Source organism: Catharus ustulatus, chromosome W (genome assembly GCF_009819885.2).
Source record: "Catharus ustulatus isolate bCatUst1 chromosome W, bCatUst1.pri.v2, whole genome shotgun sequence".
Classification (NCBI taxonomy): Eukaryota; Metazoa; Chordata; class Aves; order Passeriformes; family Turdidae; genus Catharus; species Catharus ustulatus.
The window spans coordinates 10,063,259-10,082,063 of record NC_046261.2 but is presented as its reverse complement, the minus strand read 5'-3'; the positions used below and the strand labels follow the sequence as shown (position 1 = coordinate 10,082,063).

Below are 18,805 nucleotides of genomic sequence, written 5' to 3'. Positions count from 1 at the left end.
CCTTCTTCCCACCCTTTTTGTGAATGGGCATCACATTGGCCAGCTTCCAGTCACCTGGAACCTCACCAGTGAGCCAGGACTGTTGGTAAATGATGGAGAGCGGCTTCTCAAGCTCATCTGCCAGCTCCCTCATCACCCTGGGGTGGATCCCATCTGATCCCACAGATTTATGAATATCCAAGGGGCTCAGCAGTTCTCTGACTACCTCCTCCTGGATAACAGGGGGACCATTCTGATCCCTAATATCATCTACCAACCCAATATCCAGATACAGACCAGTCAGAACTGCTTCTCTCAGGGGCTGTATTGTGACCAGTGCTATTTAATATCTTCACTAATGACACAGACAAAGGGATGGAATGCACCCTCAGCAAGTTTGCAGATGACACAAAGCTAAGTGGTGAGGGACGGGATGCCATCCAGAGGGACCTGGACAAGCTCAAGTCATGGGCCCATATAAACCTCATGAAGTTCAGCAAGGCCAAATGCAAGGGTCTGCACCTGGTTTGGAACAAATGTTAGGCTCCAGAAACTCACTTGATGAGCCTCTTAAAAGGGCTTATGGTTTTTCATGCACTCTGAGTTAGATGCATGGAAAAAATACAGACAATATATCCTCAAAAGGCCAAAACAACAACAAAAATTTTACTGGCAACATCAGAAAATCAGAGAACTTTGGCAAAAGTTCAGAGCAGCATTCAATCAACATAAAACATTTTACAAAACATTAACTTAGTCCACTCAGTTTTGCAAACTCCAAGCCCATTGGTTTTTAAGTTACTCAAAACTCTGAGAAAAAGGAATTAGAAGAAGAAGGAGAAAGACAGAAAAAGATAGAGAAAAGAAGAAGTATAGCTTCCTGTCCTGGTTCCAGCGGTGTTCAACTGATAAAAATCCCAAGAGGCTGTAGAGTCAAGATATATGCTTGCCTTGTGTACTGGCTTAAGTACCCTTTGGTTTTCCGGGGCCTGTCCCCCAGGTGGGACTTCTGATCATCTGGCCACTCTGGGGCTAGATTGGAGCTCCGAGGTCGGGGTGTGGAGCATTTCCTCCAGTGTGCCAGTGACTGGCAGACACTGCAGGGCTGGGATACAGGCCCCAGGGCGTGTGGGGTGTACAGGACGGTGCATTGCCTCACCAAAGGCAAGGCCAGACCTGCCCTTTTCCTTCACACACACGCACCTGAAATGTTTTGAACCACCAATCCTTCCAGTCTCTCACAACAACCTCCAGTATCAATACAGACTGGGGGATGAAGGGATTGAGAGTAACCTTGAGAAGAGGAACTTGACTACTGGTGGATGAAAAACTGTACTTGAGCCAGTAATGTGCACATGTAACCCAGAAAGCCAACTGTATCCTGGGTTGCTGTAGTGGTTTTGTGTTCTGACTCAAAAACTTGCAGTGTTCTGCTGCTGCTCATGGTCAAATTAAACAGTATGAATTTTGTAAGATGCCTTTCTTTCTTTTTCTAAATAGTCCATTACATTATATTGTCTGAAGTATTTTTCCTTGTAGTATGCTTTAACAAAGAAAACTATACTTTTTGAATTATCTCCATGATATTTCAAAAGTCATGGCAGTCAGTAAAAGTCCCAGGTGACTGGATAAAGGGAAACATTGCACTCATGTTTAAAAAGGGTTGAAAGGAGGACCCTGGAAACTACTGACCTGTCAACATCATCTCTGTAAAGACCACAACAAACTTACTGCTGTCAAAGGACATAACTGCTATGAAAGGCTGTCAACCACTGAGAAGCCTTGAGACCACTCCAGCTGTACATTTCTGTAAATTACCCATTCATAATTTTTTTTTCTGCAGCCTTTTCACTCTCTACAGCTACCTGAAGGTGGTTGTAGTCAGATGGAGGTTGGTCTCTTTTTCCAGGCAGCAACTGACAAAATGAGAGTAAAGTCTTAAACTGCACCAAGGGAAATTTAGGTTGAATATTAGGAAAAAGCTTTTTACTGAAAGAGTGATAAGGTTGTGGAATCATCTGCCAGGGAAGTGGTGGAGTCACCATTCCTGGATGTGTTTAAAAAAAGATTGGATGTGGCACTCAGTGCCATGGTTTAGTTGAGGTGGTATTAGGGTATGTGTTGGACACAATGATATTAAAGGTCTCTTCCAACCTAGCGATTATGTGTGATTCTATGATTTTCCATTGTAGTTGAAATAGGCTTTTGCTGAAAGCAATTTTGTGAAGTAGAACTGGCTCATAAAATCAGAGCTAGAGATTGAATGAGATATTAAATGCTACCTGTTCCCCACTGCTCCTGTCCTCTCCTCAGATCCATACTGTCTTGCTTGGTTTAGCAAGGCTTCCTTCACATTGCATCTGATATAGGGTTAGATCCCCAGTAGAAGCCTTCCCCTATATTCCTTGTTATCTCATCTCTATTTCTAGAACTTGATTATATTTCTTCAGCTGTACAAACAGGTATTTAATGTGTTTGTAGGAAACAGTTTTCCCTTGGAGATTAGTTTAGCACTGGAAAAGGGAACCCAGAGAGGTGGTGAAATCTCCATTGTTGGAGGACTTTGCTAGACAAAGCAATGACTGACATGGTCTCATGTTGCTAATAACTGTACTTGAGTGAAAGGCTGGACTAGATAGACTTCAGAGGTTAATTTCAGCTCATACTTCTGATATAATATTCTACTGTCATTTCAGTGGTGTTTCAGTGGGATATGTGTGAGTGCTTACCGATGTTTACATTTCAATAGATTAAATATGTGACCATTGGTTGTTCAGTGGTATTTAATCGTCTCAGCAATGCATAAGTATCCCTGCTACATAGTCACACAGTTTATGTTCTCTTAGGTTACAAAAGTAACTGTTCTCATCTAACTGTGGTGTTTTACCAATGATAGACCTTACCCTTACTCTGAAGCTACCCATATAGTCAAACTCTGCATTGCATGGGATCAGTAGTATTGTATGATAAATCTGATTCTGGAAATAAACTGTAAATTTCTGCTCCTAATTTTATAATGAGCAATTTATGGTGAAATAAAGGGAAAATTCTCCAAATGTAAGCGTCCCAGTATCTTAGTGCAAAGAATGTAGGTTTCCTCTTGGGAAGAGCTATTCAACAACAGATATGCATATGATAAAATTTTCCTACTCAATTCCTAACAGACCATCTTACAACACAATTTCTCTCTTATGTCTAATGATAAGCAAAGGATCAGTTTTGCAGAAATACATATTTACAGTTAGAATTAGACTTAAGTACTTTGCTGATTCACAGAATGCTTGAAGTGGGAAGGGGCATCTTGAGATGATCTGTTTAAGCAAGGTCAACTAAAGCAGGTTGCCCAGGAATAAGACATTCGTAACAGTAAGAAGTTAACTCTCCTAATATTTATCCTGTAGGCTTAAATTGAATATTTATCAGCTACCCTAAAATAAATTTACCGAACTTGTTCCTCATTGTTAATATGAGTGACAAGTTTAACAGAAAGTCTTTAAAGTCATGCATTCAAATTGTAATATTTTCATTAAAAGTCCATTACTTTCTCTTAGTATTCTATCAGTATTTAAGCTATAATATTTCATCTCTTTGCTTCTTTTGTTATGCCTTCACTTTCTTTTAAACTTTCTGATTCTATCAAACTACAAAAATCAAGAGGTTTTATTAATGTGAGCCTTTCAATAGAAACAAGAGGCTAATAGTTTTTCATAATAAAACATTTTAAATTCAGGTTTACAGTGATATATTTTGGGACTGTTTTTAAAAAGTGCTTAGAGTTTAATACGTTTTTAACAAAATCCTGTCTAACTTCCTTATAACAACAGGGAAAGGTAAATATTTTTATATACTTTTGAAGGAGGGGGTCAGTTTTGGAAAGACCACCCAGCCGAAGATAGCAATTACAGAGACAGAATAGAAGAGCTAAATCCTACAGGATTTATTATTGCTAAGACACCAGAAGAAGATACAAGTATGTTCCTGTCTTTAGAGTATGTTAGGTATTTTATTTTCTCAAACCTTAATAGTTAGAGATACTATGGTCCATGGTGTGAGTGTAGTTTGTGACAGTAAAAAACCCAAACAAAACCACAGAAAACAAAACTGATAAAAAAACCCCTATGTGAATTTAGGACATGTACCCCTTCAGGTTTTCCCCTTCTCTGGCTCCCCTCAAGTTTTAACTATGATATTTTTATTCAGTCTGTATATTTGAAAATTATAAAAGTAATCTTTGAAACTATGTTTTAACAATTGACCTAAGAGTTTATATTTTATGCTCAGCTTTGTTGCTATTTCAGTTTTTCTCCTTTTTGAATGAAATTCTTGCACCACTGAAATCAGTGCAACTGATTATGTCTTGACTTGAAAGACAGGTGTCTGCCCAGGAAGGCAGGAACCTCCCTTGGAATAAAAAATGTGACCACCCCCTTCCCTCCAAAGTATTATAACTTTGAAAATAAGGGGCTTTCAGGCAAAGATATGGGAAAAGGAATAACAATTCTTTACTAGTATGTATATGCATAACAAGGCAAACAAACATTAACAACAGCAGCAACAGCAAACAAAAACAGAAACACAGCAACAGCCTTCTCTCAGCTGTCAAGCACTTTCCCCTTTGGTGTAGTTTTGGTCACAGCCAGCAGGGGCGCTGTTGGATCCTGGTGGGTAGGGCATGTGTGATGATTCTCCTGTGGCTCCAGGGGGCGCTGTAGTGCAAGCTCAACTGCCTCTCTCCACACTGGCAATGGCAGTCAAGCTGGCGGGAGAGAGCTAGAAGGAGCTTCCTTTACAAACCTCCTGGGGCAGCTGGTCTCAGTGCCTCTCTGGATGGTGAAATAAGCTGTAGCAGGAACCTTGGAGTAGCAGCTGGAACGACAGAGGCAGGCACACCCAGGGTGGCAAAAAAATGTAACAGAAAACTCCACAGCCTTAGCAGGAGCCACGGGGTTTGGGTAGACATGGGGTGTTGGGTTAGGATCCACCCAAGTGTACTGGTGGCACGTTCTGTTTAACTAACTTGATCTCCTATGACAAGGTGACGCACTGTGGATTTTGTTGACCTGGACTTTAGCAAAGCCTTTGACACCATTTCCCATAGCACTGTCTATGAGAAACTGGGTGGACAGGTATACTCTTTGCTGGGTAAAAACCTGACTGGCTGGATGGACCCAAAGACTTGTGGTGAATGGAGTTAAATCCAATTGCCAGATGGTCGCTAGCAGTGTTCCCCAGGGCTCTGCATTGAGGACAGTCCTGCTTAAGATCTTTATCAATGATCTGGATGATGGGATTACATGCACCTTCAGTAAGTTTGCAGATGACACCAGGTTTGGGCGGGAGTGTTGATCTGCTGGACAGTAGGAAGGCTCTGTAGAGAGATCTGGACAGGTTGGATCAATGGGCTGAGGCCAACTCTATGAGGTTCAACAAGTCCAAGTGCCGGGTTTTGCACTTGGGTCATAACCCAATGCAATGCTATAGGCTTGAGGAAGAATGACTGGAAAACTGTCCAACAGAAAAGGATGTAGGGGAAATTGATTGACAGCCAGCTGAACATGAGCCAGGGTGTCCAGGTGGCCAAGAAGGCCAATGGAATCTTGGTTTGCATCAGAAATAATGTGGCCAGCAGGACTAGGGAAATGTTCATCCCTCTGTACTCAGCACTGATGCAACCACAACTCAAATCCTGAGTTCAGTTTTGGGCCCCTGACTACAAGTAAGACATTGAGGTGCTGGAGTACATCCAAAGAAGAGTAAGGAAGCTGATGAAGCATCTGGAATATAAGTCCTATGAGCAGTAGCTGAGTGTGATGAGTGTTTTTAGTCTGGAGAATAGAAGGCTCAGGGGAGACCTTATTGCTCTGTACAAGTGTTTGAAAGGAGGTTGTAACAGTATCAGTCTCTTGTCCTATGTAACAATTGACAGAACAAGCAGAAATGGTCACAAGTTGCACCAGAGGAGGTTCAGGTTGGATATTAGGAAATAATTCTTCACAGAAAGGGTTATCAAGCATTCGAACAGGTTGCCCAGGGAAGTGGTTGAGTGACCATCCCTTGAGGGTATTTAAAAGATGTGAAGATGTGGCACTTAGGGACATGGTTTTGTGGTGGACTTGGTAGTGTTAGGTTAATGGTTGGACTCAATAATCTTTTTGGTCTTTTCCAACTTAAGCAATTCTATAATTCTATGGTTCAGCAGCATCCGAATCTGCAAGATTCAGTTTAAATTTGTTCTCTAGAAGCCTGTGTGAGGATTTAAAGAATGCAATTACATGTCTCAAAACACTATTCCCATAAGATACAGTAATTTCATGAATACAAACCGCAGCATTTTGACAAAAATTTTGGTGGAAACCCGGAAGTGCGGCTAATACTCGGGGGCGGCTAATATGTGAATAATTTTCTGACATTTACAACCTCAGAAGTGCCAACCAGGACGCCGAACCAAGCACCTGCCAGTAAAAGCCGGCATTTCGCGATTGTTACAAATTGTTACTCTGTTGCCCTGGATCCCTGCAGGCAGCACGGGGGGCGGAGAGCTCTCTTCTTCCCTCCTCTGCCGCAGGCTCGGGAAGGAGGGGGGGGGGCCCGCGCCGCCATTGCCGCGGCTCGGGGAGCCGACGGGGGCCCAGCGCCGCCATTGCCGCGGCTTGGGGAGGAGGAGGGGGGCTCTGCCCCCGCCCTCCGCCGCTGTGGTGGGAGCAGGGGGTGCTCCGTGCCCGACCGGCGCCGCGGCGGGAGTGGGGCCGGGGCGAGCAAACCCAGAGGCGGCAGCCAGCCCCGAGCAACCCCTAGCGGGCCGAGCCTGCACAACCTTAGTTGAGCCAGTAAACCCCGTCATGCAGTGGTTCTGTTAGTATTTGGCAACTTTGTTGCACGCGGGTCCTGGCTGCAAACGACAAAGCGGCTTATATTCAGATGCGGCTTATTTATGGACAAAGAACGAAATATTTGCCAACACCCATAGATGTGGCTTATACTGAGTGCAGCTTGTATTCGTGAATTTACTGTAAGTCATCACGACAGGAACTTGAGGTAAGCACGGATGGCAAACAGGAAGACACTAATTCCAGGCCTAAACAAGAAGTGAAGGTTTGGAATTAGCATGCTGGACAAAATTTCACTGAGCAGACTGTGGAAAAGGAAACCACTGCTTACACCCATGACAGTCCAAGTTGTGGGAACATCTGCGATCACCCCTTAGATACTCGGAACTTGGACTGTATACAGGTGGTACCTCCAGAAGAATGACTCTGGGCCCCCCACCACCGAAGACCAGGGTGAAGAATGCTGCAGGAATACACATGGTGGTGGTATATTTTACTTACTTTCTTTCTCACTCTCTCTGCCCTCCTTCTCTCTTCCTATTTCGTTCTATCTCTCTACCTCACATTTACTGCTAAATAAAATCTGTACTATGGAATTTGGCATATGGCCTTGTTTACCCATTAATTTGGGCAGAGGCATCTCTCACTAATCTGGTCATAACAGCCTGTTTGGTGGTGAAACTTGTCTTCAAGAGGCATCTCCTAAAAAAAAGCTTCCTTAATAGCTAATCAGGCCTGCATTAGAATTTTCAAATAATAAAGAAGTAGAGTTAATTCCTGGTTCTGAACTCAATTTGTTCTGACACTGTATTAACTCCATTGTGTCATCCTAACTGTTTTTCAGAATTGTATTGAATCACACAGAATTTTACAGTATCAGGAAGCCCTTGCAAACAACTGTATGCTTCACTTATTTAAATTTCCACTATCATGCAAAATGCCTTGCAGGAGCAATTAAACAAGGCTTAAGTAAAGGCTAACTCGATGTTGCAAACAAATTTACCATTTGTAATATTTTATATCATAAGCCTTTGATTTGGGCAAATATTCTCAGATTATCAATGAGTAAATTCTAAATTTACCTGGAACTATTTTGATGCTGATCTCTTTCAAAAAATTAAGGATTACTTGCATTTAAAGTTCAGGAAACTCATATAAAATAAATAAGGTTCTTGAAATTTGGTTATTATGTCTTGTTCTACATTTATCTCTACCTTGAACCACATGCATTTCAGTACTCATGAATTTGTTGGCTGATCATAACTGTGCATAATCAGTATTTACAACTACCTGTTACAGATATTATGTCCATGACCTATGTTCTAAAGAATAATCATGCTTGAGTCACTGAGTTTACAAAAGGAAACTCCCTGTATATTTAATATACCACATGCCTATGAATTGGAAATTAATCAGTTAAATCTTGCATTTTGCTAAGAAGGTGGAAAATGTGAAAAGGATATGTTTATCAACTAAAATGGAATTGCACTGATTTATTTTTTTTGAAAAATTATTTTCACAACTGCATTAATGTATTTCTTTTTTTTTTTTTTAATTCCAGAATCGAATGGAAGAAAGCAAAGCACTCTTTAGGACAATCATCACATATCCATGGTTCCAGAATTCTTCGGTCATTCTGTTCTTAAATAAAAAAGATCTTTTAGAGGAGAAAATTATGTACTCCCATTTAGTAGATTATTTCCCAGAGTATGATGGTAAGTATATTACCACCAGAGCTCATGCCCTATTTAAATTGCAGTAATGACCAAATGTAATAGCGTTGCCCATATTTTGCTTGGAGGTTCTTAGGACAAAGATAATCTCCCATTCTTCATTAAATCCATTTTCTTCTTTGCAAATTGTACAAAGTACACTAAATGCTTAGTTTGTAGTTGAATTACTGGTCATGTTTTTTTTTTAAATATATGAAAAGGAAAAATTATTAAAAATAACAGTCTTTAATGATTCAAATTTTTAAAGTCACTGAAATCTTGTGGAACTTTCTAGATTTCTAGAATTTCATCTTATACCTCCATTAATAGTGGACAAGATGGCAGTACCTTTCACGTGAAATTATTGATTCTAGATGAGTAACATCATATTAGCAATGGATCTTAATCTGTTCTTGTTCATAAGTAGGGGTGAGGATTTGAACTGAAGTATAAAGCTAAAATTACAGTAATTTCACGAATACAAGCCGCACCAATTTGACCAAAATTTTGGTGGAAACCCGGAAGTGCGGCTAATATTCCGGGGCGGCTAATACATTAACAAAATTCTAAAAGCTGCCAACACGGAAGTGAGAGCCCGCGGCAGCCCCAAGCCAAGCTGGAGCCCGGCCGGCCCCGGTTGAGGTGGGAAAGCCTGGCAGAGGCGGGGCCAGCAGTGTGGGGGGCGGGCGGCAGAGCCTGGGCCAGCAGGGCGGGGGAGCCCGGGAGAACTGGGGCTAGCAGTGCAGGGGAGCATGGTAGAAGCAGGAAGGCCGACGGGTGGGGCTGCCTGGCAGCGGGGGAAGCCCAGCAGAATCGGGGCCAGCAGCGTGGGGGAGGCCGGCGGTGTGGGGGCCTGCAGTGCCGGCCAGGGCGAGGAAACGCGGCGGCGGTGCAGACGGGAGGGGGCGGCCGGCGAGCCTGGCGGCGGTGGCAGCGGCTGGCCCGCCGGCAGGGCGAGTACGTAAACAACGCAGCGGCGACGCGGCCGGCACGCCTGCCAGCGGCGGCAGTGCCTGGCCCGCCGGCAGGGCGAGTACGTAAACAACGCAGCGGCGACGCGGCCGGCACGCCTGCCAGCGGCGGCAGTGCCTGGCCCGCCGGCAGGGTGACTACGTAAACAACGCAGCGGCGACGCGGCCGGCACGCCTGCCAGCGGCGGCAGTGCCTGGCCCGCCGGCAGGGCGACTACGTAAACAACGCAGCGGCGACGCGGCCGGCACGCCCGCCAGCGGCGGCAGTGCCTGGCCCGCCGGCAGGGCGACTACGTAAACAACGCAGCGGCGACGCGGCCGGCACGCCTGCCAGCGGCGGCAGTGCCTGGCCCGCCGGCAGGGCGAGTACGTTAACAACGCAGCGGCGACGCGGCCGGCACGCCTGCCAGCGGCGGCAGTGCCTGGCCCGCCGGCAGGGCGACTACGTTAACGCAGCGGCGACGCGGCCGGCATGCCTGCCAGCGGCGGCAGTGCCTGGCCCGCCGGCAGGGCGAGTACGTTAACGCAGCGGCGGGGCGGTGCTGACGGGAGAGGGGGGCCAGTGAGCCCGGCGGCGGCTGCAGCACCACCCGGCCGGCCCCGTCAGCAACCATGAGCGGGCCGAGCCTGCCTGGCCCCGCCCCGAGCCAGTAAAGCCCGCTATGCCGCGATCCTGTTACTAATTGGCCAATTTGTGAAAGCTGCGCACGGATTCTCGCGACGAACGAAAGTGCGGCTAATATTCGGGGTGCGGCTTATCTATTGACAAAGACAGCAACATTGTCGAGGCACCGGGGGTGCGGCTTATAATCCGTGCGGCTTGTATTCATGAAACTACTGTATATAAAAATACATTTTCCATGCTACTCAGCATCTCACATACTCTTATTTTTTTCTTGGGATTGTGTTTTTTTGTTTAAGGCTGGAAATCTGAAGACAAGTGTCATAAATTCTCTGTGGGTCTCAGATAAACCAGTATCACTTCTCCAACCCTTGTTTTGTACCATTTCTTCTTTTTTTCCATTATTTCAATTTTATGTTACTTATATGAAATTTAATGTGCTTGTCCCAGAAAACATTACATGGAACAAAAAGTTGTTTCCAAAGAAGCTGTACTTTGAGAAAATTCTCCTGAGGTGAAAACCTAGGTATTCATAGGTAACTGAGTGGAAACTTTGGTAACAGAGAAAAAAATCAACTTCACAGGTATATGTCCAGATGGCTTTTGAATATCTCCAAGGAGGGAGATTCTACAGCCTTTTTGGGCAACCTGTCCCAATGCTCAGTCACCCTCACTGTAAAAAAGGGGTTTCTGATGTTCAAATGGAAACTCTTGTGTTTCTTCTTGTTCTGTAACTGGGCATCATCAACAAGAGCCTGACTTCATCTTCTTTGTACCCTCCCTTCAGGTATTTGTATACATTGATAAGAGTTCCGTTTGAGCCTTCTTTTCTCTAGGTTAAACAGTCCCAGGTTTCTCAACCTTTCATCCAGTCCTTTAATCCTTTTTGTGGCCTTTGACTGGACTTTCTCCAGTATGTCCTTGTGTTCTTGTACTGAGGAGCCAAGAACTGGACACAGAACTCCAGGTGTGGTCTCATCAGTGTTGATTAGAGGGGAAGGATCACATCCCTCAACCTGCTGGCAACATTCCTCCTAATGCAGGCCAGGATACCATTTGCCTTCTTTGTATCAAGGGCACATTGGTGGCTCAGGTTAAACCTAGTATCCACCAGGACCCTCAGGTCCCTTTTCTGCCAAGCTGATTTCTAGTTGGATGGCCTCATTATATATTAGTGCCTAGGTTTGTTACGCTTCAGGTGCAGGACTTGGCACTTTTCCCTGTTGAATTTCATGAGGTTCCTGTCAGCCCATTTGTCCAGTCTGTTAAGATCCTTCTGTATGGAGCTGCTCCTCCCAGTTTTGTGTCACCAACAAACTCGCTGAGGGTACCCTCTGCCCCCTTATCCAGTTCATTAAAGATGATGTTAAATAGGACTGGATCCAGTATTGGCCACTGGGGTACCCCACTAGTTACTGTCATCCAACTGGACTATCCAATTTTCTCCCCTCATCTACTAGGCCAGTCATTTCAACATAGAGGGTTGTCAGATTTTCAATCAGTCAGCTCAGAGAAACCAAACCCTCTTCCTCTTCTTTACCATGGGTAAGGGAAACAAAAAAAGGTTATGGAGAAGTAGGGCCATAGCCAGTAAGCCAGACATGAAAGTCTTTTACGGGTCTAATTCTGCAGATCTTACTGGACTTAACTCCTTAGAGAAAGTTATGGTTTAATTTGATTTCTTTTGGTGGAAAGATGGAGTGGATGACTGTTGTGGTTTGCTCCCATCTGGCAACTTAGTATCACACAGCTGCTTACTCAGTCTCCCCTGCCTGGGGAGAAGAATCAGAAAAAAGGCAGAACCCATGGTTTGAGATAAAACCAGTTTAATAATTGAAGTAAAGTAAAATATAGTAATAATACTAATGACAATAATAACAATAATAATATTAATGAAAAGGACAGAAGAAAAAAAATTGATGTAAAATAAAAGCAATTAGCACACAATATAATTGCTCACCACCCACTGACTAACGCCCATCCCATCCCCAAACAATGATTGGCCGTTTCTGGCTAACTTCCTCCAGTTTACATATTGAGCATGATGTTTTATGGTGTGGAATATCCCTTTGGCTACTTCAGGTCAGTTGGCCCAGCTGTGTTCCCTCCCAGCTTTTTGTGCACTTCCTCACTGCAGAGCATGAGACACAAAAAGGGCCTTGACTCAGGATAAGTACTGCTCAGCAGCAATCAAAACATCAGTGTGTTATCAGCATTATTATCATACTGCATCTTAAACACAGCACTGTACAAGTGTATTGGTTTTACCTTGGCTGGATGCCAGGTGCCAACCAAACCACTCTATTACTCCCCTTCCCAGTGGGACAGGGCACAGAAAATAAAATGGAAAACAACTAGTAGGTTGAGATAAAGCAGTCCACTAAAGAAAATAAAAAAAAAAAAAGAGAAAAAAAGAAAAGTGAAAGTTTGCGTGCACAAAAACAAAGGGAAAAGTTAATTTCTACTTCCCATCAGTGAGCTATGTTCAGCCACTTCCCAGGAATCAGGGCTTCAGCACATGTAACAGTTGCTCCAGAAGGCAAACATTGTAGAATAATGAATGCCCCCCCGTTCCTACTCTCTCCCTTAGCTTTTATATCTGAGCTGTCATCATATGGCATGAAATATCCCTTTGGTTACTTTGGGTCAGCTGGCCTGGTTGTGTCCCCTCCCAGGATCTTGCCCACTTATAGCCCCTTGATGAGGGTATGGAATGTTAGAGGGACAGTGTTGTTCAGCAGTAGCCAAAACACTGGTGTGTTATCAACACCCTTCCACCTACCAATGCAAAGCAAAACACCGTGAGGGCTACTAAGGGAAAATGAACTCTCTCTCAGACACAATACAACCAGCTACAAAGAAGAAAATTAATTCCATCCCAGCCAAAATCAAGACAGTTGCAAAGTCTTTGACTTGTACAGGTCACTGTGTGTCCGTCCCTCTTTGCTATTCCAACACCCTGTTTGGAGATGTTGAAAATGGACACATATGGAGAACTCATCAGAATTAGGTATTTTTTAGCTGGATCACTTTTCCCATGTGGGTAGTACAATGGAGAAAGTAACATAGGGATAAGAAATGATAACCAGGATGGTAAACTGGACTGATTATACTAAGCAGTTGTACTGCACAGTATGTCATAACGACATTGGATGAGAGACTGAGATGTGTTCAAGGGTCAGAGTATCACATGAGGATATGCTTTCACAGATCATACTAAAAGACTGACTCAAAGACCAGAATGAAGTGCCGGGAGTGAGGAAAAAGACAAAAAGTGGTCATGTTTGGGAAGGAAAGAATTAAAAAAAAACCTATCTATGGGAGCAAGGTCCCCTTCAGAGTCTTCAAAGAAAATAAATGCTGACAATTGCAAGTTAATGTAGCCAAGCTAAATTGTAGTGCTTTTTATACAGGACTCGACTATCATATAGAGAAACCCTTTTAAGACTACTAAATAGGGAGCTATGAACAAGAAACCTACTGATGTGTATTATAATTCTTTTCCAAGATTATTTAGATTGTAACCATTTAGCATTGTAAATCTAGCATTGGTTCATTCCCTTTTTTTGAATAACTGAGATGGCAAACTTTCTTTTTAATCGCAGTTTTCTTTACTTGAATTCCAGTCAGAAAAAAAATTGAATTGCATTATAATAACTAGATGTGTTATTAGGCAAGTGAAATTTGGATATGGGCTTTAAATAGTGCAGTAGATTTTTAAAGAGGAACAAACCTGCCTGTGCCTACCCACTGTAAAACCATTTAACAAAATTCTAGGAAGTTGATTAAAACAACTTTTCACTGTCTTTGAAAGTGTTTGAGTCTTTACAAATATTTAAACTTCTTAAGAGTAAAAAAATAATAGGGACATTAATTTTGCTGCTGTTTATATAGAATGTGATGAAGCTAAAGGCTAGAATCTGTTGTATGTAGAAATTTTAAAAATATTGAAGTCCTCTTTGTCCTAGTTCAGAGAAATTATTATGTTTATACGTCCTTCTCTACATCTCCGAAAATGTGTAAGTCTGTTTATGTGTCTATATATATATACATACATATTCATGTGCATACAAGATATTGTAGAATAATGTTCTCCTTCCACAAGGCTTTGCAACCAATAGATATCAGAAAGTATTTTATCTTTTGTGGTTCCATTGTTACCTAATTTCTGCATTTATCCAAATTATAAATGCTTAAATTTGTATTTAAATATTAAAAATAATTTTTATTGTGCAGTCATTGAAAGTTGTGTGGGCACATACTAACTTCCTAAGTACAAATTTCATAACCATGAAAGGGCAGAACTATATAACATCTGAGCATTGGTATTTATATTGTCATATAAGAAGACCAGAAATAATGAGGAGATAGGAGGAAGAGGCACAGCAAACATACATGTTCTGTAGAAATCCACATTGCAGAAACAGGAGGACAATGGAATAATGGTCTATGAAAATTGCACTGAAACAGTATATGTATATACAGTATAGGAAAAAATAACTTGTGGGTAATGTTCCTACTTCTGTGCTGCTCTTTTGGCTGTGAACATGAACCAATTCTCACTCCTATAGATTGGAAGTCATTATTTTGCCTTCTGCCTTATGCAAAGCAGAATATGCAGTTTGGTTACATATAATTGATGTTCTTAGAATTACAGACTGTTTAAATTTAATAGAATTTTTATATATAATTTAGAAAATTGATTTCTTAGAACATTGAGTTTTGCAATTGGACACCTTAAACTAGCAAGCATATATATTTTACTATCACTAAATGTGGTTGGTTGAAATTGGAATTGGTGCCCCTGTGTGAGGAAATCAAACCAAACCCACTACACTAAAGTAAATTAAATTCTGTTGGGGACAGTGTCAAACCAGTTTAAGATGCAACTTGATTGTGCTACATTTTAAAATAATGTACTTAAGTATAATTTAAATATAGTAGACTGAAAATGGGCCAGATCTATTAACTTTTAATCTATTTATGAGTATAAAGCAACTAATTCTTCTGTTGTTCATTTTGTGGGGTCATCAAGTTCATCTCTCCATTTTTAACACCTTATGGAAGAAAGAGGATAGTTGGCACAAAAAGAACAGTTCTTCTATTATCAACTTCTGGAATTTCCTTCAATTTTTATTTTTTAATGGTCCCTACTGGGAAAAAATAGTATATGGTAGTATTTGTTAGTAAAATTTTTCCTCTCTTATACAAGGATGACATACTGAGTCTTTCTTCTGTTTTCTGCTCTTGAGGTTCCCCTCCAAAATAAGCTCAAATACTGAATTGACTTTAGGAGAAACTGACTTTTTCTTCTTAATTATCAGGACCACAACGGGATGCACAAGCAGCACGAGAGTTCATCTTGAAGATGTTTGTAGACCTGAATCCAGACAGTGACAAAATTATCTACTCCCACTTCACTTGTGCTACAGATACAGAGAATATACGCTTTGTCTTTGCTGCTGTCAAGGACACGATTCTACAGTTAAACCTGAAGGAATACAACCTGGTCTAACTGTGCCTACGAGGCCCTCCAAGACCATCTTTGTATGACTGATGATGCACAAGAGGGAATGGATTATCTGTGAAAACAAGTTGCATACTACTAATTTATTGCTGGCCTGCACTCTGCAAATGTTCACAGAGTTTTTTAGTTAATATTATTATTTTGTTTAAACTATATGGAGGAAAACCAAAATATGCTGACGTACATTCACAGTACATTTTCTTATTTTTTAGGCAAAATCTTGTGCCTCAGTGGTTTCTAAATTCTCAATCACACACTCACAAAGGATAACAGGTTTTTGCTATTGAAGCAAAATCAAGCTTGTTTCCTCTTTCCCTGACCCTTTCTCTCTCTCCTTCCTTCCCCCCTATGTTTTAAAAGTTCGATGACCATTTTACCACTTGCATTCCTTGATAATATATTTTCTGTTGAGTGATTTGGTCAAGAAAATTACAGGAATTTCGTGACTATAAGGCGCATCCTTTTGACTAAAATTTTGATCGAAACCTGGAAGTACGCCTTATAATCCGGTTCACCTTATAGTCGTGAAATTACTGTACTATCATGAGAAGTGATCAGTCATTCAAATTTTACAGAATGTGTTTTCTCTGAAGGATCAAAAGTATTGATAGTATGATTTTTTTAATTCTTAAACTTAGTGTTCTCGTTGTCTTCACTTCTGAGACTAGAATATTGGGAATTGCAAAATAGAAGTAGTTGTGTATAGATTTAGAATTTAAACATACTTTCACAGTTCAGAAAGATGTATACAAGACAGTAATGAAATAACTAGACCAACTTCAGATATTTATAGAATATCATAGAATCTCTTTCTAATTGCCATATGCCATTATTTTCTCCTTTATTCATTAATGACAAGTAGAAATGTCATGGACACTATCTTTTCCCAAGTGGCTACAGCCTGAAACAGGGATAGGGATTTATTTTTCAGTTGTGTTCATTTTTTCTTAAGTTAGAGCTTTTTTAAAGTGTTTTTCCACAGTAAAAAAAAAAAAAAAATTGTTGTATAAAATCTTACCAAATATGGCTTTTTATGAAACCAATACTTTTGAAAATAAGATAGTGATTGAAATGCCAAACTAATGGATTGTGAATTGACCTGATTGAGTCAACTACCAAATGATAAACATAGTTTTAACTCATATGTTCCTGTTTTTATTGTGTTCCATTTTCTAATGCCAAAACAAACAGTGTGAGTGAATATGCTATTCAGTAAGCGTGTATAGAAGACAGTTTAATTCTGTCCTTATGACAGATGTCATGAGATTGAATACAATGTTTTCTCTAATAATATCAAGCACCTTTATACAGCATGAAATTATTGGTCAATGATCACATTCAGAAACCTTTCTTGATAAGGTTGCCTCAACCTATTCACAGTCATTTTATAGGTTTCATGCAGAATAGTCTGTCTTGATGTTCTTTAGAAAGATTTCATAATGAAAATCACTCTTGAAATTTAAACATGCAAATTTTTAGCAACAAAAATGTAGTACCCTTCAATGAGCAGCTTTGGTTGAAAGATATTTTTGACCAGGTGCATGATTGCTAGCAAGCTACAAAGAACTCTGAGGTCAGGCATGATTGAATTGCTTACATTGCCAAGTAGCAATAGGTTGCACTTAGCACAGAAGTTGCTGCCTCTCAACAGCAAAGGAAAGGTGGAAAAACATTCTCTTATTACTTGAATAACAAAGTTAACAATAAATACTAATGAGATGGTTTTCATCCTTAATACTCCCCACTCTAAAACAACATTAATAGGAATAGTTGCTAGTTTTTGTTCCCTCGTAAAACACCTTATAATTGGAAACTGATTGTAGGTATAGTGCAATTACGAATGCTATAATCATTGTACATACATATATATATGCCAGCATCCATATTGGCTTTATATTAATTAATTTTTGGCAAATTGAATGTGCTGTGTTGATATGTATCTATGTAATTGTATAACATGTCTTATAGCTGATTCACATTTTAAATAATGTTATTTTATTTACTTTTTTAAGAGAAGAATGTAAATTTTTTTTCAGTTTATTCCTTACTAGGTATTTGTTGCTTTTATTTAAAAAACCACAGAAAAGCTTATCATAGTACAGAATTGTACTAGCATTGTGTTATACAGAATTATTTGAACATTCCTGAGTAAAAGTAAATTGGAGACACACAGAGGACATTCATAATCAAAGCAATGCTGAAATCTTGGCAGGGCTTTATACAGATGTAGAATCTGTTTTTGTAAGAAGAATTTATGCCCTTATATCTAGGATTAGAATATAAGCTCTTAAATATCAATTTGTATTTGGCAGATTCAATTTCAGTTAACTTTACCTTTCTAATAGCCTTTTTTAGAACAGTGAAATTATAGACATTTCAAACCATTGAACATAAGTACTAATGGGTATATGCTATTTTCCTAAAAATTTAATAAAACAAAACCATCAGATCAGTTAAACTTTAATTCAGAAATTACAGAAACCTTAGATCTAACAACAAAGTTGCTAATGTTAAAAATTTTAAGGAGCTAAAAATGTATTTAATAAAGCTAAAGCACATAGTTGAAGGCTATAAAAAGTGACACTGACATTCTAAATGTATCATCAGAGCAGCTGTTTTTGTTATATATGTAATTATAACATTGGCCCTGACCTTAATTATAAACATAAAAAATTTGTTTTAACCCTTGACTCTGGAGTGTGTGATAATGTCCCTTCTTTCAAACTGTGAATACATTGCTCACCTTGGATTTAGTGATATAAATAGAACTGTAGGGGGAAAAAAAAAGGAAAAAAAAAACCCAGTGTTGTCTAATGAAGGTTTGAGTGTTTTATTATGGGTATTGGGAGGGTGTATGGGGTTTTAAGTTTTAATATTAAAAAAACTTTTGTATAAAAACAAGCCAAAAATTTATTCACACTTTATAATTATGTTGCAATTGAAAAATTCAAATGTGTGTGCCAAAGGGCTACTTCTGGTATATTTTAATTGAGTTGAACCTGTGACAATGTTTAGATCATTTAAACATTCTGAAAAAATATAGTCAGCATGCTAATGCAAGCCTTACATGATTCGCCTAACACAGCATTTCAGTGTGACAGTGTTGGCAAAAACATTTAATTTTTAAATGACAGATGTTCTCATTTGCAATATATCCCATTGCTCTT

The 18,805-nt window shown here is 40.5% G+C and overlaps 1 protein-coding gene across 1 annotated transcript in view; it reads left to right on the top strand.

Moving 5' to 3' along the window:
* The window catches only part of LOC117005075 (guanine nucleotide-binding protein G(q) subunit alpha), a 258,664-nt gene extending 242,042 nt beyond the window's left edge, over window positions 1–16,622 (top strand). Inside the window, exons 6-7 of the mRNA XM_033076314.2 lie at window positions 8,368–8,521; window positions 15,436–16,622. Coding sequence (XP_032932205.1) covers window positions 8,368–8,521; window positions 15,436–15,626 — 345 coding nt within the window. The 3' untranslated portion in view covers window positions 15,627–16,622. The remainder of the gene's footprint in view (window positions 1–8,367; window positions 8,522–15,435) is intronic.
* The last annotated feature ends 2,183 nt before the right edge of the window (window positions 16,623–18,805 follow it).